This window comes from Perissodus microlepis, chromosome 7 (genome assembly GCF_051167445.1).
Source record: "Perissodus microlepis isolate ML-2025 ecotype Zambia chromosome 7, ASM5116744v1, whole genome shotgun sequence".
NCBI lineage: Eukaryota > Metazoa > Chordata > Actinopteri > Cichliformes > Cichlidae > Perissodus > Perissodus microlepis.
Window position 1 is genome coordinate 38,523,577 of NC_140467.1, and position 22,135 is coordinate 38,545,711.

The 22,135-nt window shown below is 39.7% G+C and overlaps 2 protein-coding genes across 2 annotated transcripts in view; one reads left to right on the forward strand and one right to left on the reverse strand.

Moving 5' to 3' along the window:
* The first annotated feature begins 3,275 nt into the window (after positions 1-3,275).
* rln1 (relaxin 1) lies at positions 3,276-6,006 on the forward strand. The gene is made up of 2 exons (XM_084934930.1): positions 3,276-4,987; positions 5,401-6,006. The coding sequence occupies exons 1-2, from the start codon at positions 4,792-4,794 to the stop codon at positions 5,760-5,762; spliced, it is 558 nt and encodes a 185-aa protein (XP_084791056.1). The 5' UTR covers positions 3,276-4,791; the 3' UTR covers positions 5,763-6,006.
* Positions 6,007-6,533: 527 nt separating this feature from the next.
* Positions 6,534-22,135, reverse strand: part of jak2a (Janus kinase 2a) — a 44,225-nt gene continuing 28,623 nt past the window's right edge. The window contains exons 6-24 of the mRNA XM_084934929.1: positions 20,643-20,937; positions 20,353-20,472; positions 18,779-18,936; positions 18,569-18,680; positions 17,853-18,039; positions 16,572-16,696; positions 15,094-15,228; positions 14,904-14,991; positions 14,094-14,221; positions 13,770-13,908; positions 13,406-13,557; positions 12,954-13,104; positions 12,708-12,841; positions 11,782-11,971; positions 10,666-10,790; positions 10,388-10,560; positions 9,597-9,714; positions 9,223-9,336; positions 6,534-8,766 (exon numbers count right to left, since the gene is read on the reverse strand). Coding sequence (XP_084791055.1) covers positions 8,659-8,766; positions 9,223-9,336; positions 9,597-9,714; positions 10,388-10,560; positions 10,666-10,790; positions 11,782-11,971; positions 12,708-12,841; positions 12,954-13,104; positions 13,406-13,557; positions 13,770-13,908; positions 14,094-14,221; positions 14,904-14,991; positions 15,094-15,228; positions 16,572-16,696; positions 17,853-18,039; positions 18,569-18,680; positions 18,779-18,936; positions 20,353-20,472; positions 20,643-20,937 — 2,752 coding nt within the window. The 3' untranslated portion in view covers positions 6,534-8,658. The remainder of the gene's footprint in view (positions 8,767-9,222; positions 9,337-9,596; positions 9,715-10,387; positions 10,561-10,665; positions 10,791-11,781; positions 11,972-12,707; positions 12,842-12,953; positions 13,105-13,405; positions 13,558-13,769; positions 13,909-14,093; positions 14,222-14,903; positions 14,992-15,093; positions 15,229-16,571; positions 16,697-17,852; positions 18,040-18,568; positions 18,681-18,778; positions 18,937-20,352; positions 20,473-20,642; positions 20,938-22,135) is intronic.

Here is a 22,135-nt window from a genome sequence, read left to right on the forward strand (position 1 = left end):
TCGGTTTTCCGCTGATGACTTGTTGCCAGGATAGAGAACATTTCTCCTGCTTACTGTCCAGCTCTTAAGGAAGACTAACTGATTATGCTTGCATTTATTCATTCTGCTTGATAAGCTAAACACATTTTAATCTGGGAGTTGGTCAATATGTAGCCAACTCCCTTACAAATGCTGTTAAACTGGCTCTGACTTGTTCACACAGAGGCTGCTACTCTGTATATCATCCTGGCTGATTTGGGGATTTATTACTTTTGTTTGACAGAACCATGCAGACGTGACTGCATCAGATTTCTTTTCTTTGTAGCTTTGTAGTAAACATATGTTCACTTTAGTTATTGTTTAATGAATCTTCTTAGTATTAAATGAAATGTTGACTTACACAATAGACATTACTCTTTGAACTGGTTTTGAATCGGAATCCGTAATGAACGTTTTGGCTCTCACCACCTTCTACTTTTTTGTAAACCCAAGTCCTGGGGGCTCTAACAGAGAACACTGTGTGCTCATATGGTAGAAATATACAGTGGTTTGATAAAAGGTCTCCTGGAGAAAAGTTTTATGATCAGACGAACAAACATTACCCCATTTGGCCACAATGACAAGAGGGGTGTTTGGATAAACCTGAGACTTTAATACCTGAGAACACTTTCAAGCATGGTCATGGTAGCATCGTGCTCTAGAGCTGTTTTGCTGCCCTTAGTACCTGTACATTATGAAAGCGGATGGAGGAATGAAAAAGGACTATCTACAAATTCTCTAATTTCACTTGAAGTTAACAGCTAGGCACTAGACATTGGTTTTAAAATGGATAAAGCAGGCTAATATTAAGTTTCTGGAATGGCCTTCCTAAAGTCATGACGTATTTACATTTTTGAAAATTTGTGCACTACGCTTACAAGCTGGGTCTGTGCCATGAAACTAAAGAGTTATGTCTAAAAACTCTGTTCCCTGAAGGAGAGGAACGAGGTACAACACATAAATATGGAATATAACAGCCCCCCATCTGTCCTGGAAACCTCTATTCACGCCTTTAAGGCAAATGACCTTTGATGACGTTTGCACAGCCCCGCCTGCACATATACACCCTGTCATCACAGTCATCAATCAGTTTGATAGCTGATGAATAACAAAAGCATCTGGTCTAGGTGCAAAGTACTGATGATTCTAATGGATTCATGTAAATCCAAAATAAATTCAAACTTGTTCACCAATTCTTATTTTTTATAAAATACATCTTTAATACATTAAAGATGTATGCTGTATAGCTGTATAGCCAAAAGAAATTGTTAAATGCACCAAATTACCATGAAACTCTGAGCGCATGTAAACTTGTGACCACAAGTGGAAACAACCCCAAACTTGTGTAGATTTGTTTCAAAAAGTGTAACACAGACTCTTTGCCTTTATTTTATATGGACCTATCAAGCTAACTGAGTAGTTACAATCTGTAGTCATCCTGTTTTATGTTTTCTGTGGAGACCTTGAGAAGGGACGTCATGTCTCTGATTAACAAAGCCAGGCTTTCTTTGTATTAGCTGTCTTTGCAAAACCCGGAACCTCTTTAACCCAGCCCCTGTGGTTCACACACTGAGCATGCTCACATAATTTGACTCTTCCTCTGCACAAAATGGATTGATTGAGCACCACCTACTCCAATCAGACATTATCATAGGAGCAGTACAAAAATTATTTAAAAAAATTTACAGTACTTTTGCTGTTCTGCAAATAAAACAGAGTTATTCTGGAGACCCTCGATAACTCTGTGATTTGACGATCACAAACACAAGCTAAAAAAATAAACTCGACACATTGCCTCAGATTCATTGTTACACTCTCCCACAGCCTAATAAACATGTGGAAACTGCAACAGTTTGTCACTCAACAAAAGTGAAATGAATTGCACTGAATGATGGATTTTCTCTAATCTGTGTTCACAGTAATGACAAAACCTGACAGCAGATTAGGAACAATCATAAAATATTTGTTTAGTTAAGGTAAAAAAAAAAATATATATATATATATAAAATGTATAATATAAATTAACATAATAAAGACACTAATGAGGTGAAGTGTATTTCCGAGGTCATTCAACAACCAAGGAGCCCTGACAGCAAAAGCTCGGTCGCCTGCTGGTGGGAACAGTGTATCTGCCTGAGAATATGAAGCTACGTATTGGTTGGTAAGAGAACAGCAGTTTGAGGAGTTGTTTTCCATTTTCACCAACGTATTAATTCAGCTCCAGTGATACATCTCCACAAATATCAGGACAGATACACACAATTATTTGGCAAAAATGAGCCGAAAATGAAATTCAAACTAGTTTTTTCTGTGACATATCAAATCTGTCAAACTATGCTTTTTTTTCTTAACCTATTCATCATCACTGAGGTCACGCCGCTTTCCTGTTCATCTTTGACACCCGCACTTTTTGAGAATAAAGGCCTTTTTAGACGAGAATGTCACTCAGTCGTGCTCTGCAGCGATTGTTATGCTGTGCACGTGTTTGTGTGCGTGCAGATGTGAGACCGTGTCGCATGAGGAACGGCAGACAAAAGAGTCGTGTGGCTGAGGTTCATCAGCGCGGACGCAGGGTTTGTGACACTGGACTGGCCGTCTCTTTTTCCCTTTCACCCTCTGTCTGTCTCACACCTTTCATATCTCCAGCTTATGGTGAAAACAAAGACTATCCTTTGTTTTTAGGCCAGTGCCGATATCGGCATTTAAATGTTTTATAATAATAAAACATTTTGTTATAAAGTACAATGAAGCTACTGTAAAGGCAGTGTCCATACTTTATTTAGCTTTAAAGGCCTGCTATGCCTGATGACGTTATCTGCGTTTTTTCTTCTACGTTGGTGTGTGGCAGTGAAGTTTTCAAATATTATCGCTACTAGTTTACAGCGGTCACAGTGGGCATCACTGCAGGGGGAGATTGTAACACCTCGCAGATGTCAGATGATCTGACACACACACACACACACCTGCAAAGTGTGAAACTTACTGAGCCGAATCTTCACAACATTTTTATTGAATTAATCACACTTTGATGTCATATACTGACCTTTACCAGAGCAGGTCAGTATATGACATTTTTTTAAGTGTTAGACAAAGCAGTCGCATAAAGTTTAGGTTACAGTCTTGCTAAAAGAATGGCACAAGTCATCTACAGGTGGCACCAAGCCTGCATTTAAATGGCTTTTAAGCTTTTAGCGTTTTATGTTTTGCAGTATTTATGTTGTTGTTTTTCCATTTCATTCAACTTTGAATAACTTTCAGTCTCTTATTTATCTTTTTATGACTTGCTGACAGTTAATTATTGTCTTCTCGTTATCACTGTTTTTCTTTAGGGCCATTAAAAGAAAAACCTATTTTTCCAATGAGCTTCCTGCTTGGATTCCAGGTTGACAGCACCTAGGGAACATTTGTCTAAAGAATGACAAATAAGGCTACAAAAAAAACAGAGACTCTCTCATCTCAGATTGTCACTTCCAGTAGTGCTTGTCCTCCACCTGCTTCCTTCTTTTCATTCTTGCCTCTTCTTTTCTTCTTCTTCTTCTTTTTTTTTACATCAGTTTTAATTTCCATGCATGCTTAAAATCTGCAAACTGAGGAAATTAAGAACATTTAGGACATTTCTGTGCACTAAAAATAGCTTACTATTGATCTATAAGAATGCTGAATGAATTACCCAAAGATTTACTCTTAGCTGTAATAAATAAGCTTTTCTCATATGTTTTATTCACATCAGTGTTTGCATCCAGGTTAAATCACATTTCCATAATAGAAATGGTAAATGAAATCTCTAGCTGATAGTACTGAATGACAGCGTAAATGCATCCATAACCAGAAAAACCAAATATAATCAGATTTAAATTAAAGATGAGCCCAACTAAAATCAAACATCGCCTCGACACCACTATTTGTGATGATTTAGAGATCTAACCCGTTAATTAACATTAAGTAAGAAAAAGAAAGAAAAAATAAAAATCAATAAATGAAGACTGTAATTACAACCCATTAAATGTGTTTTTTATGATATTTTTAGGGAAGGCAGAAAAAGAAACAGTAGCATAGAGTGGAAGTTTAAAAAAATCTAAGCTTTAAATTCAATATCTGTCATTTTTATCTTGTTTATTTTAACTTGTCCTGTTTTCTGTATTGTATACAAATAAAGTAAAACAAAAAAAAATAGCCGTGAATTCGGTAAAAGATATTTAAAAGACTTCAGTATCTCAGTTTCTATCTTGCAGCAAAGGTACCCCCTGAATGCAATGCTGCAAAGTCAATAACCTACCTCGTTTTGTTTTGTTTTTTAATTATGTTAGTATCAGCCTAAAGCACTTACAATCTTACAAGACACCAAATGTTTTCAGTGCTTTTATAAAGTTTTCCAATAATAATTGCTGCCTATGTTAAACATTTGTCTTCTGTAATAATGTGTGAGTAATGAGTGCATACTCAAACTTGATATTAGTGCACAAGAGAAATAACTCCACGTACGTCATCGTCATCAATCCGAAAGACGATGACGCGTGTGAGAGGAAGGGAGGCAGGTTGTTGAGTGAAGTAGTGTCTAGGGCTATATAAGGTCCACTCCCAAAGAGGGAAGAAGAAAAGAACACAAAGCAGACTGAGAGAAGCAGCTTTCCCAGTTTGAGAGTCTGCAAGAGCATATTCCTGACAGAGAAACAAGGAAGCGAGCGGGATCTGCAGCACACATCAGACCTGAGCCCAGCTGACTCCCACCTGTGCACCTCAAACCAGGCAGTTTAATTTCAGGACAGGTGAGCAATGCTCTGGAGACTGACTCTCGCCGTGGCTGTGGTGTGTGTCGGCAGCATGTGCAGCTGTGAGAATGCTGATGTGATGAACAGACTGATCGTACCGAGGGACTATGGGGTGAAACTGTGTGGGAGAGAGTTCATCAGAGCGGTCATCTTCACCTGTGGTGGCTCCCGGTGGAGACGGTCCATGGAGGGAGACTTGGGTGAGTTAATGCTGCTACACTTTCACTAATTGTTTCATTTGTGTGCACTAATTAAATGCATGCAGACGTGTTTAAAAATATTTCTATAAAACTACAGTGAATGGTGGAGATCTGTGAAGAGTGTGAGGTATTTATTTATCATTAAGACCAAAGATGCTCCACAGGTGGACTGTGAAAGACTTCCTGTTAAATTTTGACCTATGGCACTTTGGAATGAGTTCAGGCTGTTTTCATTAGTTGATGATGTCTGATACATGTATAGCACCACAGTTCAGCACCACAGTCGGCTCCTTTTAGTGAATACTCTCCATTATTCTCCTATTTTCTTTGTCTTTTCTGGCCTACAGTACACTTTCCTGCACTAATTTCCTGATTGCATTTGAGGTCGCTGATCATTATTTTTCTGTCTCTAGATCTGTTCCCGTGGAGTTCCCTCCCTGATGTTAAAGTGGAGGAGAGCCAGCACACCTGGCAACGTGATGCAGACCTCGCAGAAAACCACTCTCCTCTCCGCACTGCCTCCTCTTACTCCCTGGCAGACCTCCTGGCTCTTTACGGGTCCACAGGTGACAGACAGCAGCAGCAGCCACCGCTGAGTCTTCCCGCCCCTCTGGGGGACTCCCATCTGTCCACAGCTGCAGGTGAGCAAGACGGGACCCCGGGTTCAGCTGACTGGATCCTACCAAGCAAGAAGAAGAGGAACTTTTCACTTGGTGTGGCAGGGATGTGCTGTAACCAGGGCTGCACCAAGAATGATATTGGACGCTTGTGCTGAGGCAGGAAGCAGGGTGGGTGGGTGATGGCACGGGGCTCGTTCATGGAGCCATTATGATGAGCAGTAATGGACAGTGTACAGAAAACGTCTGGTGTTGATTAAGCTGTTCCCACTCATGCTGTAGTGTACAAGAAAAACATTCCCCCAGCTTCACGTCTTCTTCATTCTCCTCTCTCCTTTGTTTAATCCATCTGTACGTATGTTGTTATCTTTGTCAATAAATTTTAAATACTGTAATATATGACATATTGAGCAGCATCAGATTTTTTTCTGTCTATATTTTGGCCTGTCGACTCTCAGACCACATTCATGAAATGCATTCATACTAACACTGGACAGTATTGTACATTAATGTCATTTAGGAGGCCGGGAACTTATTGCTGGCCTTGTTCACAGCATTAAAACACCCTGATGATTTTCTCTAAACAGCCCGAGGATAATACTCCACAGGAGCAGGGTTTTTGTCCTTTTAACACTGTTGCACCCACCTAAACCCATTCAGCCTCAATAAAATAAACATAAAAATATCTCAACTCTTGCTGGCAATCATGGAGTTTACACATTAACTTCACATTAAAAAACGCTCTTAGATGGAGCTACGGCTACTGTATGACTTGTCTACTAAAAAAGCACAAACACCTTACATATATAAACTTCACATCTTCAGATATTTACATGTAAACCAGCAGAGCACAGTTTAAATGGCAGCTTTTTCTTAACCCCGTCTGAAACAAACTACAATTAAAAACAAATAAGGAAAAAGAAACACCATTTGAATTTTTTGAGCTTTTTATGAAAATCTTTGGATACAAAATGATACAAACTTCACAGAAGAATCATATTTGATATACATACATCACAATAATACTGGTATGGAAAAAGATAACTCCCAAATGTTTTGCGATTTAAAAAAAAAAAACAGAATAAACTGACAGTCGTCAAGTATCATGAAAGAAATATTCAGGGTACCTATAAGGAGGTTAAAACACAGGAGAACGTGCACACATTTAAAGTGTACACTGTCTCATTGCTAATAATACATTTATTTGAGTTTCACACCAGAAAACGACTTGAAAAGAGAGCATTTGGGATTAAAAACAAAGAGAAAAGAGTCTGTCTTCCACAAACATTCACCGACAATATTAAACCTAAAAAGAAATCGTGTAACACACAAGCTGGATCTTTAAATAGGTGTCAAAGTATAAAACGAAGACGTGACCACAAAATCGAATCAGTTTTTCTAATAAAAAGCACGACTGGCAACAAGTCTCCTGCAGAAAATAAAGGCACTTCCCGTCATTACTTTCCCTCCAGGTGCAAAAAAAATCAACTTTACATCACTTTACATATCTACAAACTGCACAAGCTTAAAACTTCATACTGTATTATTAAAACACAACTGTTTAAAAATAAAGGTTTCACAAAGTAATGGCTGCTTTTCACTGAAACAAAAATTACACTGAGTTTATGATAGTTTGCGGGTTTTTTCCCAATGCCTTGTGAAATTTTAACTCTGACCTCAATGAAATAGCATAACATGCCCCTTATAAACAAGGAGGCGGCTCATTCCTTCAGTCGCCTCACAGGTTCTCAGCACAGACACATTCAAAACTGTCACTTCCACTGTAGAAGCAGAAATCTCGTAAAGATCGCGATGGCGGGTCCTATGGAAGCCCGTTTCCGCCACTAAATAAAAACAAAACAGCTAGTATCCATAACTCAAAATTTCGAGTTATTTTCTCGAAATTTCGAGTTAGCTCTGCCAATCAAAAATATACGTGAATGAGGTCGCTTTCTTGTTACCCGGAAGCATATGGCGCAGAGGAACGCGCACTCAAAAACGGATCCCAACAAATTGGCGCTTTCGCGAGTACGTTTGCTGATAGTAACACCATGTGATTCAGCTAATAACACAGGGATTTCATCATTTGTGAAGCCAGGCTGAAAACACTCAGCAATCTGCGCATTCACGACTGGATGTAATACCGGTAGCTTAGCTGTAGCATTTGTAGCTGAGGGCTTCAGCTTCCGGGTAACGAGGAAATGACGTCATTCACGTAGATTACTGATTGGCAGCGAGTTACTTTTCTCAAAATTTCGAGTTAATATGTCGAAATTTCGAGAAAGTAACTCGAAATTTCGAGAAAATAACTCAAAATTTCGAGAAAATAACTCGGAATTTTGAGAAAATAACTCGGAATTTTGAGAAAATAACTCGGAATTTCGAGAAAATAACTTGAAATTTTGAGTTATGGATCCATTTTTTTTTTTTTTAGTGGCGGAAACGGGCTTCCATAGGGTCCCCTCCTTACAGACAGGGATAAAAACCCTAAAGAAATCTATATGGGCATCGGCAGGAAGAAATCTGCTCATTCAAGTAGAGCTGCTCATGAGCACGTGCACTGGGGTTCAGCTCTGGCGATTTACGCTCAGTGATGTGAAGAATGCAGAGCCTTTGTTCCCTCATAGTCTCTTTGCTTATGCAAAAAAAACCCTTTCCTGCTTATTTTACATCTTTAAAGGTACACAGTAACTGCTGCTTGTTGGTGCTTGTTCTTTTCACATTCTTGGAAAAAATACTGACTATCACACTGAAACTTTTATCGCCTCTCTCCAGTCAATCACTGTTTCAATTTCAACGTTTAAAACGCAACACGTGCAAACACATCAAAGAAAACAATTGGTCCCAGGGTGAAATCTTCCTGAAAGCACCGGAAGTGTAGTGTACTCATTCATCAGTTCATGTGAATACTTCATGTGACCGTAGAAAGAAGACTGACATCACTTCAACTCCAAACTGCAGTAAATCAGACGCTTTGTTGTTTTGCTCAGGTCAGAGAGGACTGACTCACGCGAGTCAACGCCTAAAGGTCAAAGGTTCACGGATCGATGCTCCTCATCTGTCTTCGCTGTCTCGTACAGTCTCCACACTATGGATTAATGTCTTGAAAGTAGGCCGCAGTTTAGGGTCATTGCTCCAGCACTCCATCATAATCTTGTGAATCTGTGGAGGCATCAGGACAGCATTATTTACACAGTTCTAAGAAAACAAAAGAGATTAAGTGTTACTAATGAAGCCTTCTGTAAGAACCCAGCAGTTTTAGGGGTGAGCTATGGAAGCTAAAAGCTCCAACACACTACCAGCAATGTGTATCTAATAAAATGGCTGTTGAACACAAGCTAAACTGTGTGTGCATCTAACTCAAAGCTTCATTTTACACGGTCATCTGGGTTAGTTCAGTGTTGTTGAGATATATGATTTTCATCTTAGCTGATCTTAATCCCCTCAGGATCTCCAGGCCACTGAGGACTATGTTTAATAGGTTCTTTACTCCACATGAATTTCTTATGTGAGACTCACGTTGTTAAACATCATGAGCAAGTTATATCTCTGTTGGCTTTGAACCACAAGACATTTTATCAAAATGATGAGCAGCTTATGGTGAAGAAAGTAACAGACCTGTGTAGGACACTTATCAGGAGCAGGCAGCCTATAGCCATTTCTCAGGAGGTCAATCAAATGGTAGACAATCATCTGGCCCTGCTTCTCATTGCCCATTTTATTCATAAAGACCTAAAACAGAAGAAAATTCATTTGGTCTGGTTAAGAAAAAGCAGTATGCTTCAAATAACATGAAAGAAAAATGAAGTGGTTCCTGTTTTTGAGTACATCGCGCAGAGAGGAGTGCTCAATCAACTGATTCTTTAAGCCACGCTGCAGCCTAATTACAGTGAGTTGTTTTCCAAATCAACTGAGCAATTGAGACAAGTGACCAAGAAATTAAAAGTAAAGTGAGGGAAACACTTAGCAGAACTAGAAAAAAAACACAGTACCACTGGTGGGCTGCAGTTCTTGTCGCTGTAAGTGAAGAGTTCATAGAGGACGACCCCAAAACTCCAGACGTCTGAAGCCACAGAGAACTTGCTCTCTGTCAGCGACTCAGGAGCGTACCTGCAAGACACCACAGCACATTCAAGACTCAAGCATATATATAACGCAATCCATACACAGATTGCATATAAAAGACGGACATTATACCAAATTTAAAGCCTCAACTTGATGTTGCTAGAAACAGAAACCGAGGACACTGCAGGCTCAAATCAAAAGCTCAAACCAATCAAAAAGTAGCCAAACCATAGAGATTCTCTGATCTTGTCTTTTACTCCAGTTAATTTCCAAAGTTAATATCACAATATAATGTTAAACGTTAAATAAAGACCATTAAACCACGAGCAAAATGTTTACTGAGGTCATACAGGAGGAGCAGTAGTGTTGTTTTTGCATAGAGTTCTATACAATCAGACTTGATTCTGTGTCGCCCCCAGCTGGTAGTTATCAGGAAAAAAACGATGTTCAATTAAGGCAGATCGGAAAGTCACATCCATAAAAACATTTTTTAAAAACACAGCTGTCTATTAAACGCAATCAAACAGAGATGAAGGTCTGACCGAAGACCATTTAAAGTGGATGCATAAAAACGAGTTCTAATCTTTGCCTCCATGTGGATCATGATTTTACTTAATTGCGAATTTTTAAATCTCACAACTGTTAGAGTATTTAAAGAAAGGAAGTAACAGCTAGTAAAAGCAAACGATATTAAGATAGGATTAAGCGTGGTCCTCACCAGAAGATGGGGCTTTCCCCAGGCTCTCTGACAGTGTAGTAGTCTTTGTCCTGAGGAAGCACCTTGGTCAGACCAAAGTCACCGATCTTAACCCTCATCTCGCTCTCCACCAGAATGTTTCTTGTGGCCAGATCTCTGTGAATGTAACGCTTAGTGCCAAGGTAGTCCATTCCCTGGAAGGAATTCATGTGTTACACCAAATGCATACATTTTGCAGCAGCTCTGAGAAGAACTGTGAAGAAGCGTTTTGCAAGAATCTCTGTATAGCACTGTGTTACCTTGCAAATCTGTGACGCGTAGTGCAACAGTTTCTTGGAATCAAATCTGTCCTTGTGCTTGATGAGATAATCTCTCAAGCTGCCATAGGGGAGATATTCCATGATCAACCGTAGGTTTCTTCGTCCTGCAGAAAAAAGGGAGTTGAGTTCGCTACTAGAGGAAGAGAATACGATGTGAGCGGTGGAGCGGAGGCCTCGCCTAAAGTGGGTTTTCTGAGCTAATTCAGATTTATTCGTTTCATTGGGCATGGTCACTGACGCCCCAGGCAGCAAATGTGTGGAAAACAGCATAATGCATTAGAAAATGTGCCGGGGTGGGAATATTAAATCAAGAAACAAGCAGCTCACGGAAGTTTGCATTAAATAAAAGAGAAAAAAAAGAAAAAAGTGAATCTCTCGTCTTGACATTATTAAGGAAAATTACATAACATAAATATACAAAAGAAACAATATTTTATACCAAAACAGCAACATTTACTAACTTTAATTATAAGCTGAAATAGGACCAACAGCGTTTAATTTTTTTATTGTAATCCAGTTTATCCAAGTCATAGGAGATGACGAGCAATGCAAGTTCACGTGCACAGTAATGTGAAAAAGCACGCGGCTGATTTCTTTAAGTTTTTGCCTACAATATTTGTCAAACTTAAATAACCACATGATAAAACACTTTTTGATATTACACAACAATAACCTGAGTAAAGACAAAAAGCAGCTTTTAAATAATGATTTCATTGATTATGGAAGAAAAGCTATCCAACAGTACCAGGTCCTGTGTGGAAATATTTATTAATTAATTAAATAACAACATTTTTTGGAACTCTGAGAAGATGAATTGAGGTTGGCTGAAACAGCTCAAAAAGCAACACGTCCCTTAAAAACAGCTACGAAACAAAGCCACTGACGTCTATCGATGCTGAAATGGATCAGTGGTGGACCTCGCCAGGACTGCCATACTTATCAAAATTACTCCAAGAGTGCACGGTTATCTTTGTCTAATATTTACATTTGTTGGATGATCTGAAACATTTAAGTGTGACGAATAAAATCTAAGAAATCAGAAAGTGGTTACTTAATGTTTCACAGCACCATAGAGATCAAACAATGTGCTCATACCTGCACTGTAGCACACTCCCTTGTATTTGACAATGTTTTCATGCTGAAGTGATTTAAGGATCTCAATTTCCCGCTCAAAGTCCCTGAGGTGCTCAGCTGTACTGTGCTGGAGTTTCTTCACAGCCACCACCTCCCCTGTGCTGTCCTGCAGCGGGTCGTACCTGCACATCTCCACACTGCCAAAGTTCCCCTGAAGTATGAGATGAAACATCAGAACATCAGTCAGAACATGCTATATCATATTTAGGTGGAAACTAGCGAGCTAACATCCTGCTAACTTCTAACGCCATTAAATTTAATAAATTCTGTTTTCATGGATGCCTTGATGTTAAACTTAATCGTTACAGCTCAGGTGATCATTTTATCAAAGATGAAAGAATATAGACAGTGTTTAACTCTCAGTGATGCCGCAGTGTTCGTTTGACTTTGGGACCTGAAGGGAACGGAGTTTTGGGCCCAGATTACTCTAGACTCCTGACTACGGTAGCCGTAATGCTCCGGCAAGCCATCAAGCCATGCGCCTTCATAGCTTAACAAAGTTGGGATGTTGGTATGGGATATTGTATTTGTTTTAAATGTTATATATTTATGTGGTATGTGTATTTTGACTTTTGTTGTCATGATGACAGGTCTCTCTTGGAAATGAGATTTTTAATCTCAATGAGATTTTTTTTTTTACCTGGATAAATAAAGGACTAATAAAAATAAAAAATAAAAAAAGTTGTACTAAAACATTTTTGACAGATTTCTGCGCACTGTGTACCACATAAAATCGGTTTGAGGTCAGTAAGCACAACCAGAATTCACACATAAGGCGCACTGCCGATTTTTAAGAAGATTAAAGGACTTTAAGTGAGCCTTATAGTGCGGAAATTACAGTAGTCAAACTCTAAAAATAAGTGATGTGTACATAGAGCATGTCTCACTTTGCCCAGCTGCTTGAGAAAAATGAGGTGCCGCTCCTCGAACTGTGACGGATCTTGGTTCTCAGAGGCCCACGGGAAGCCGAAGCCTCGTGCTCTGTTGGGCACCATGTCACTCTCCACCAGCAGCTCATAGTCTGCAACAAACGGCCGTGTCACTTTCAACAACATCTGGGTGAAATAACGAGCGTGCTGGAGTGATGCATGGTGGTCTTTCTCTGACACACATTACTCCATTAATGTTCCTACCTGGTGTGAAGAGACTGTTGAGATCTCGGATTATTGTTCTGAAGGAGGGCCGGTGTAAAGGCTCATAGTCCATACAGCTGTTTATCAGATTGGCTAGCTCTGTCCATTTAGGAGCCGGCAGCTGGTGTCTGTCCTCATAGAACAAGTTTTTCTACAGAACAGGAAAGAACAAAATTAAGTACCTGATTGTTCTTGGCTTGGAAAAGAAGACATGTTTTTAAAAGTTTAACATTAACATTTTAAACCTGTCTTTTCACAAAAGAAATTAGTGAGTTTCACATGTTCAGGAATATAAATGTATCTTTTTTGTAACAGACTGACCAGCCTCACATCTGTACAGCTAATTAGTTCAAATCTAAGCCGCTCAAATGAACCCGTTTATCTAATTATGTCTCAAAAGCAAAATTAAATATTTTACAAAATGTATCAATGCATGTTTGGTTTTTTTGGACCTTTGAGCAGTCCAGTGTGCTGAGAGGTTTGTCTCCACCGCTGCAGATCTCCCAAAGCGTGGTCCCAAAGCTCCACTTGTCTGTAGCTAAACTCAGGTTTTGAGGGTTTTCAATGCACTCAGGAGGCACCCATGGGATACGCTCCATTAGCACTGCAGGTCAGACATGTAAAGAGATGCAGGAATATAATAAATGTTTGAAATGCAGACCAAAGATGAAGAAAAAGGAAGCAAAAGGTGACTAAATTATGTCCTCGTAGGTATCTCTGACAATCACACCAAGGAAAAACCATGCAGTGAACATCATTCCCACATCACACAGGTGTGAGGTGCAAGCCTCGGGACCGCGATGTCGGCGGTCTCACCTTCTCTGGGCAGCACGGTGATGCTGATACCGGGGTCACTGAGCTTGATGAATGGAAGACTGCCTGTTTTCCGATCCTCCTCTCGAATCAGAAGGACATTCTTGGCACAAACATTCCCATGAATGACGTTTTTATCCTCCTGTGTTCAGTTACAATAGGGACAACATTAATATCAACGCAGCATTAGCAAAGTCCCAATGAAAGGTTAATTTCCATGTTGGTTTCTTTTTTCCCTTCATTTCAAAATGTGTAAATGTGTCCATAATCTTTACATTTAAAAAGAAATCTGTATGGGTCACACAGCATTAAGTTGGTAAGTCTTACCAGATAGTGCATAGCCCAGGAGAGCTGCTTGGCCACTTCCAGCTTCCAGGTGATGTTAACACAGCCTTTGTTCTTCTTCAGGTAGGTGTCCAGTGAACCAAATTTACCGTACTCCTGCACCATCATGTCTGACCGGGAGATTGAGATTAGATCGTTTCACTTACTCATCTGTTTATTTACTTCTATCCACGAAGAAACTCTTTTCAACAAAGCTCTATGAAATGAAGCACTAAATTAACCAGTTTGTGGTTCACTGAAGATTGTGTTGAGTAGTAATGCACATGTGCTTACCAAGAGGTCTTCCCCTGTTACCATGTAAAATTCTCTGAGATTACCTCTTGTAGTGATTTTGGGGTGTTTATATATATTTCATAAAACTGAACGGACATTTCTTCACTTAAACGCTTCCCTCAGCCCACATGCACACACTTGACTTTTTGCATCCATTACATGTAAAAGAAGAAAGACTTTGACAACAGCTCCCAGATACACTACTTCACGTGTGTGCTGCTTTAAAGACTACAGTGGCCCTTTAGTGACCTGTTGATCCCAAGGGCTTAATCCAGTCTGAACGAAGGGTCAGAAACCTTCTGCCCTCTCTGTTTGATCGTCTCAGCTGCCCACAGGAACACAGTTTGACATTATTTGGTGCTCGTTTAATGTGTGAACGGTCTCTTTTTCTATTTTGGGAGCCTATTCCTCGTGGACCTACCACATGACAGGTATAATTAGTGTGTTGCTGCTCATTTCGTCTACATCTTAAATATCTTAAACCATCCAGTAAAGGTCGTGCTTGTGTTGTACACTTACTTTCATCTGCACAAACACACACGCCATAAGTGAGAAGTAAGTGTTTGTGGGAGAGCTGGCTCATTATGCTTGCGGCTTCAAAAAATGACTGCAAGGAAAAAAATGAGAGAAGAGAATTTAAATTTGAGTCCATGAACATGAGTAATCAATAAGATTAACAGTCACCTAAATTCTTCCTTAAGAAGCTAACCTCTGAATAGCTGCGATGTGCCTTGTCCAGAATCTTAATAACAACGTCCATCTGATGTATCTCCCCATAGTCTCCAAGCTCCTTCCTCACACCGCAAAAGATCTTGGTGAACGTTCCTTGACCCAGACTCTCTTTCTGAAACACAGTTTTATTGGTTTATTGAAAAAAACACATTGTTTAGTTGACTCTAAACAGTTCCCTAGGCAATGTCCTCTCCTCATAAACTCCTCAAAATATATTAGCTTGAATAGCAGGCGTCATACAGTCATGCAACCAAAACAGCCTATACAGCGAAATGCAGGGTTTTTTATTTTGAGCAGTATTCTCAAAACTACAGACAAATACATCGTTTATCATCCAAAGTAAGACGCATGAAACAAAAAAGATGACAAACTTTGACTTTTAACATCCATCAGAGCCAATCCCTTTAGCATTTCTTAATGAAAACTCAAAGTTGCCACAGATGTTTATCCAAATCTTTACTCCTGCCTTTTTTTATTCGTAGTTAAAGCTGGGATCTTCTGGATTCTCTGAAGTGAAAAGTAACGAACTATACCAATACATTTTCAAGCCTCCACACATGCATCCTGGGAACTAAATGAAATATTATGTTCGCCTGGCTGAGCTGTGACCCAGACAGCTAAACGTTATCGACCACCTGGATCCGATTTACTGAAGATCAGATATATTGGCACTATCATCAGGCCTTATCATTTCCAGGCAAATTGTCAGAACATAATATTTTTCTTCTGTAATGAAAGATAGAGTAATCTTTTGGGGTTTCAAGCGGTCTTGTAGCAAAGCTCTTAACTAACTTAATAAAAACATCAAGTGCAAATCAGAAAGTCAAAAAATACATTCAGTTTACTGTATACAGCCCTAAAAACTAAGCACACAACTTAGTTTCATAGGAAATAAGAGGTTAGCAGCCAGGTGCTGCTAATCAAATGCACTGCCCAGCACATCAGCACAAACACAAGCACAATACTGCAGGAGGATGATTTGGACTTTTTTGCAAGTGTTTTGGATCCATAGAACCTTTTGTATATCAGAGAGTCATCTATCTGACAGTTAAAGCTTGGCTAAATAAACAGCCTGTAGTTGTGAGGTTTTCCTATGACAGTTCTGTCCAACAAAACTTTAAATGCTCAAATAAAATAAAAACAGAGACAGCTATTGAAGCCGAGCTACAGCAGATTGAGTCTTTTTGTTAACCGTATGTAGCATCCTGGCGGATCCCACAACAGTCCTCTTGCCTCTGGTGCTCTCACTCAAGTTTACATTCACAAAGGCTCCAGCCTTTAAAATAAGTGCTGTTCAGAAGTCTTAAATCTAAATTATATCTCTTCAGGAGAAAGAAAAGAGGCCTTTCAACACTGTTTGGTATTTCCAGTGTGTTTGAGAAACAGCATGTGCAATCCTGGTGTTTTCATGTCAAAGGAGAGGCTGAAGTCAGGAGCCAGAGAAGGTTTACTTACGATGATGAGATCCTCCTTTCGAATCTTGTGAAAGACCATCTGGCTGATGTTGTGTTTGTGGAGCGTGGGAGATATGGGCATCTCGGCCCCTTGATTGCTTCTACACACCAGCAGGTTGGACTTATCTGAAGAAAGGTAGAGATTAACAAGGTTCACACTACACCTGACCAAAACTAGACAATGACAAAAGGAAACTGATGACTCACACTGTTAAATATTGAATTTGATCAGCAATTATAAACCTGGATTATTACATTCAGAATTCTTATCATAGATATGAAACTTTATGTTGTGTGTTTTTATATTTTTCTTTTTTTTTTTTTTTTTGTGTCCCGTTTGGATCTTTAGCCGTCAGAATTGTTGTCTTAAGGCCAAGAAAGATGCCAAGCGGATTTATTTTACCAAGTGGATCATCATGGCCTTGCCATATTGGTCCATTTGATTGACCTTTATTATAATTATGTATTTATTTTATTTTCGGTTGCTACAAACGGGACAGACGTGACTGGGGGATAGGACAGGGAGAAAGAATGAAAGAAAGAGAGGGAGAGAAAGAAAACCAAAGGGGAGAAGAGACGGTGAGAAGGGGGGGAAGAAAGAAAAAAACAAACAAACAAACAAACAAAACACCTGGATCACCTGTATGGAGAAAAAAAACAGAAGAGAAAGCAAACAACAAAGAGCAACATAATAAAAACAGCACCATCACAATAAACTAGCTAGCAGTAGATAACAGTAGATACTAAATAATAAACGATATTGTGCAGCACGCAAGATAGACAGCGCACAATGTGCTTTGAGGCAGCAGCCAAGAAAGGTGTAGTCCGCGTCTGTGAACACCCGTGTGTACACCTGTGTGCATACCTGTGTGGATCAGCATGCTTGTATTCCAAAGGTTTCTCCATGTAACGATCTGCTAGGGAGTGTGGGGAGCCATAGCCCCGTCCACCAGGGTATGAAGCAGGTATGGAGGAGATCCAGGCCCCCAGTGTTTTTATATTTTTCACCATAAACCATGAATGGTTTTTTCACCAGGATACTGGAAAACCACATTTTATTTGCTGATTTTATCACTGTCATCTAATGTTTCACAGCTAAACAACGCATGCTGCTCACTGTTTTCATAGCTTCATTAAATGTTAAAATGCTTTTTTTTTTTAAAACTCAAAGCATGTGGAAATGCATTTTACTGTGCCTTCATTCTGAAATGAGAAAATAGCTTGTATTTCACATTTTCATTTTCGTTTTCATCACATACATGTTCTGGATGTGAACACTGACCTTTGTGGCTGGGTGGGCAGCACCTGATCAGCTGAAATGTGTACCCATCAGTGCGGAGCGCCTCCTTCTGGTAGCAATTCAGAAGTTCCCTGAGTGAACCAAAGCTCCTCTTGGCTCCACTTAGAATGTACTCTCCTGACTCCGTCTTTGTGATCTGACAGTGCTTATAGTCCACCATCGTTTCATACTGAAAATCAAAAGAAAAGTTTCCACAGCTGAGTTGTGCTGAATGTTACAAAGGATGCTCCTTGTGTCCCTTCCTTACTGCCGTTTCAGTCAGCCATACACGGTCTGAAAACTGGTCATTTTTACTTGTTTTAATCCTCCCTCAGTCATACAAACTTGACACAGTCTAAGTTAGGCTTAAAGTCAAACACAGAACACACATCCAGTAAGTCACAGTATGGTGACCTGCTGGGAGATATAGACCGCCTGCAGCAAGTAGATACCAAACCTTATTGCTCCCTCTAGTGGCTGAAAATGTGATCAAAATCATGTGCAGACAGGTGTGTACTGCTTCTCCGGTTTTTGAAAACCAGTGGACATGGTTTACTTTCAGAAACAGCTGTGCAATTTCATTGTAGTGACTTTAAACATCTTACTTCATATTTTATATCTGCTTGGATGTATGCAGTCATAGGCTGAAGAAGCGAGTTACATTGCATAGCAGTAATGTGGGAAATCGAGTGTTCCCCACAAACATTAACACTACTTACCCCCACCACAAAAGACATGAAGTATTTATCATAATCCCTGGGGCTGCAGCGAAGCATGTACAGGCCTTGATGGTTACCGGAGCGCCGCAATTTACTGACCGTAAATTCCATCCTGCGATTAAAAGGAACAGAATGTTTTTTGCTGATTTCATCTGTCCATGACTGTGCATGTGGGACGTGATGCATGATATGCATGCGTGTGATACTCACGACACAGGGCCGTGGCAGTAGCTCTGAATGCACTCCAGAAGCCGTGGCGGCGCTAATTCTTTGCACAGGTAATGATGGGCATCGGCCACCAGCCTGTAGTATCCATCAATCAGTGACACGAATGACACGGCCACTGAGAGCGAGCGAAATTCCAGCTCCTTCATTGTGAGTCAATGCAGAGGGATACAGAAATACAGATGCAGGATTTTACTTATTTTCTCGTGCTGGAAGCAACAAAGTATCTTATACACAAGCAAATGAGGACAACTTAACATCATTTAGTTGTGAGAGTTCAGCTCAGAGTCTCCAAGTTGATACTGCTACCATCTTGATCCATGATGGCTGCCACTGGTGACACGTGCCTGTTATCTGCTGCCAGTACTAAGCGTTCATTCAACAGTCTGAATACATACACTATATTTACTAAATAATTTAAGTAAATATAAGTACATTACACCTGCAGGAGCTGCTCCGCCATGAAAACCCATGCCACAAAGCTCCTGCTGCAGTGTTTATGCTGCTGTTAATGCCACAGGAGGTCTGGAACTCTAAAGATATTGAGTCAGCAGAGCTTTGAGTACTCGGTGACTCACCATGTAGTCTGCCACTTGGTAAATGAGTTTCTAAAAGTTCCCACTTTGCAGTAATACTATTTGCAGCTGACTGTAGGAAAAAAGAAGAAATTTCGGGAACTGCTTTCTTGTAACGGTGATACCTATTATGAATTCAGTGTCTTCTTTAGAATAGCCCATCCTTTCTTCCACAAATGTTTGTAAAGGCAGACTGCATGGTGAGGTGCTTGATTTTATACAGCTGTATCAATTGAACTAAAAATACCTGTACTCAAAGATTAAGAGGAGTAGACATGTACTTTTATCCACAGAGCGTATCTATTGAACTGCTGAGCATCTATCATGATACTGGAACTGATGTTGAGGCTGTTAAACTGATGTGGAGATGCAGAATGAACTTCAAACTGGTAGGAAAACAATTTATTTTCCCACAGTGTGTCTTTTGTCCTGTTTCTCTCACCCCTAACAGGTCGGAGCAGAAGGCTGCCCCTCCATGAGCCTGGTTTTGCTGGAGGTTTCTTCCTGTTAAAAGGGAGTATTTCCTTCGCCCTGGAACCAAGCGCTTGCTCATAGATGGAAGTTTGATTGCTGGAGTTTCTCTGTATTATCTTAGGGTGTAGGGATCCTGCTTCATTGCATTTAATTTAATTCCAAATTTTCTTAACTAAATCCAAATTAGCTCGTATGTTTAGATGTTATGTTTAGCTAGTTGTTGGTCTGTTGTGTCGGCTCCTAAGATTTCTGGTAGTGGCATGGATTCATTATGTGGGGCATCTGGAGGAGGATGATGTGTACTGTGAATTTAAGTCATGTTGGCCCCATTGAAACTATTTATCTTCATATCCTTAAATAATTCATTCAAATGAATAAAGAACAGATGTTGCAACATGGTTAACAGACAGGACTGAAAGTTAAATAGTTTTAAACTAAAGTGAACTGTAATTTAAATTTCTCAGTAACAGCAGAGAATGACCAATAACACAGCAGACGTGTTTACTATACCATGATCTGGTTATCCTGTTTGGTGAGTGTAACTATGCGGCTCTCTGCAGATCCTTCCTTATTGCCTTGTTTGATACTGATGTCAATCACCTCTGGAAAATCACAGTATGTCTGCAGCTCCTACACACACACACACACACACACACACACACACACACACACACACACACACACACAAGAACAGTTAAAAATAGTTATTTGTATTCTTTTTTTTTTAAATCAATGCACACAAGCACCAATGATAAGACACACCCATGACAGCAACACACTTGTAATATATTCGTTCTCACCTCCTCTGCTCTGTCCTCCTCTTTCCCTTTAGACCACTGGATGCCCTTATTTCCCATGACAATGATGGTAACCTCATTTGAGGAGGTGTCTGTGACTTGGAAGTGCTCGGAGTAGAGAGAGGGCAACAGCATCTCAAGGCTCATTAAGTATTTGAGCTTGAGGTTACACACAGTGGCCTTGCACTCACTGAACTGCTGGATGAACTTCCTGAAGCGATAGCGGATTCTCTTCCGAGTCAAAATGTTATATTCCTGGATGCGGCTTCGCATGGACACTGGGAGGAAGGACTTGTAGCTAAAAGAACAGAGAGGTCATTCAGGAGGATCTGTCTAAAATCTTTACAAATAATTCATCCTAATGATTAGTTAGGCAGAAATATATATGTATGTATATATATAGATATATATATAGATATATATACCCTGTGATCAAGCCTAGTACAGATGAAATATTTTGAACTGAAACTTTATTTCACATACAGGTATTTTATTTAACTGCATGAACACTGTGTCTGTCACACTACTTTGATGATATTGTTATTCATAAACTATACCACATGCACACCAGCACAGGAACTAGCATTTCTAATTATTTAGGTCAAATAGTTGGCAGCATATGCACGCACATGCATTTCCAGCACGATAAAATCACACTTCATGCACAGCTGTCTCTCTCTCTCTCTCTCTCTGTACTTCAAGAACAGTTTCTCGTCTAAAAATCTGTTTTCTGCATTATTCGCACAAGTCTACCGTTGTTTACAGCGCTGTCGGCCACTGTTTTTTTCCTTTTACTTACTTCCGAAAAGAAAACCTAATTTCTGCCGTTCAATAGGCTTCTGAACAAATTTGAACTTTTTAAAATTATGCAAAATGCAAAACGCTCAGCTGTGTCTCTACTAAAACCGCTGTAACTTCAGAGGTGATGTTCGTATGTTGATTAATGGTTTTCTTTCGTTTTTGATGTACTGCAGAATATTTTTATAAAATCCCAGGCCAGGAAAATCACCTTCATGTTTTTCTGTGTTTTATCTTCAGCTACTTTGACACAAAGGCATCTGCTGTGATGCTTACACCTTTGATAAAGTCTTGCGAGTGTCAGCTTCCTTTTTATAGATACAAAAATATGCAAATGTACTGATCTGAATTAGAATTTTTTTTTTTTTTTTTTTTTTTTTTGTGTCCCGTTTGGATCTTTAGCCATCAGAATTGTTGTCTTAAGGCCAAGAAAGATGCCAAGCGGATTTATTTTACCAAGTGGATCATCATGGCCTTGCCATATTGGTCCATTTGATTGACCTTTATTATAATTATGTATTTATTTTATTTTCGGTTGCTACAAACGGGACAGACGTGACTGGGGGATAGGACAGGGAGAAAGAATGAAAGAAAGAGAGGGAGAGAAAGAAAACCAAAGGGGAGAAGAGACGGTGAGAAGGGGGGGAAAAAAGGAAAAAACAAACAAACAAACAAACAAAACGCCTGGATCACCTGTA

What these genes read in the sequence shown, in the direction of transcription:
- rln1 (XM_084934930.1), top strand. Translation starts at nt 4,792, where the DNA reads ATGCTCTGGAGACTGACTCTCGCCGTGGCTGTGGTGTGTGTCGGCAGC. An exon ending in GTCCATGGAGGGAGACTTGG is followed by an intron (nt 4,988 to 5,400) that starts GTGAGTTAATGC and finishes TTCTGTCTCTAG; the next exon opens with ATCTGTTCCCGTGGAGTTCC.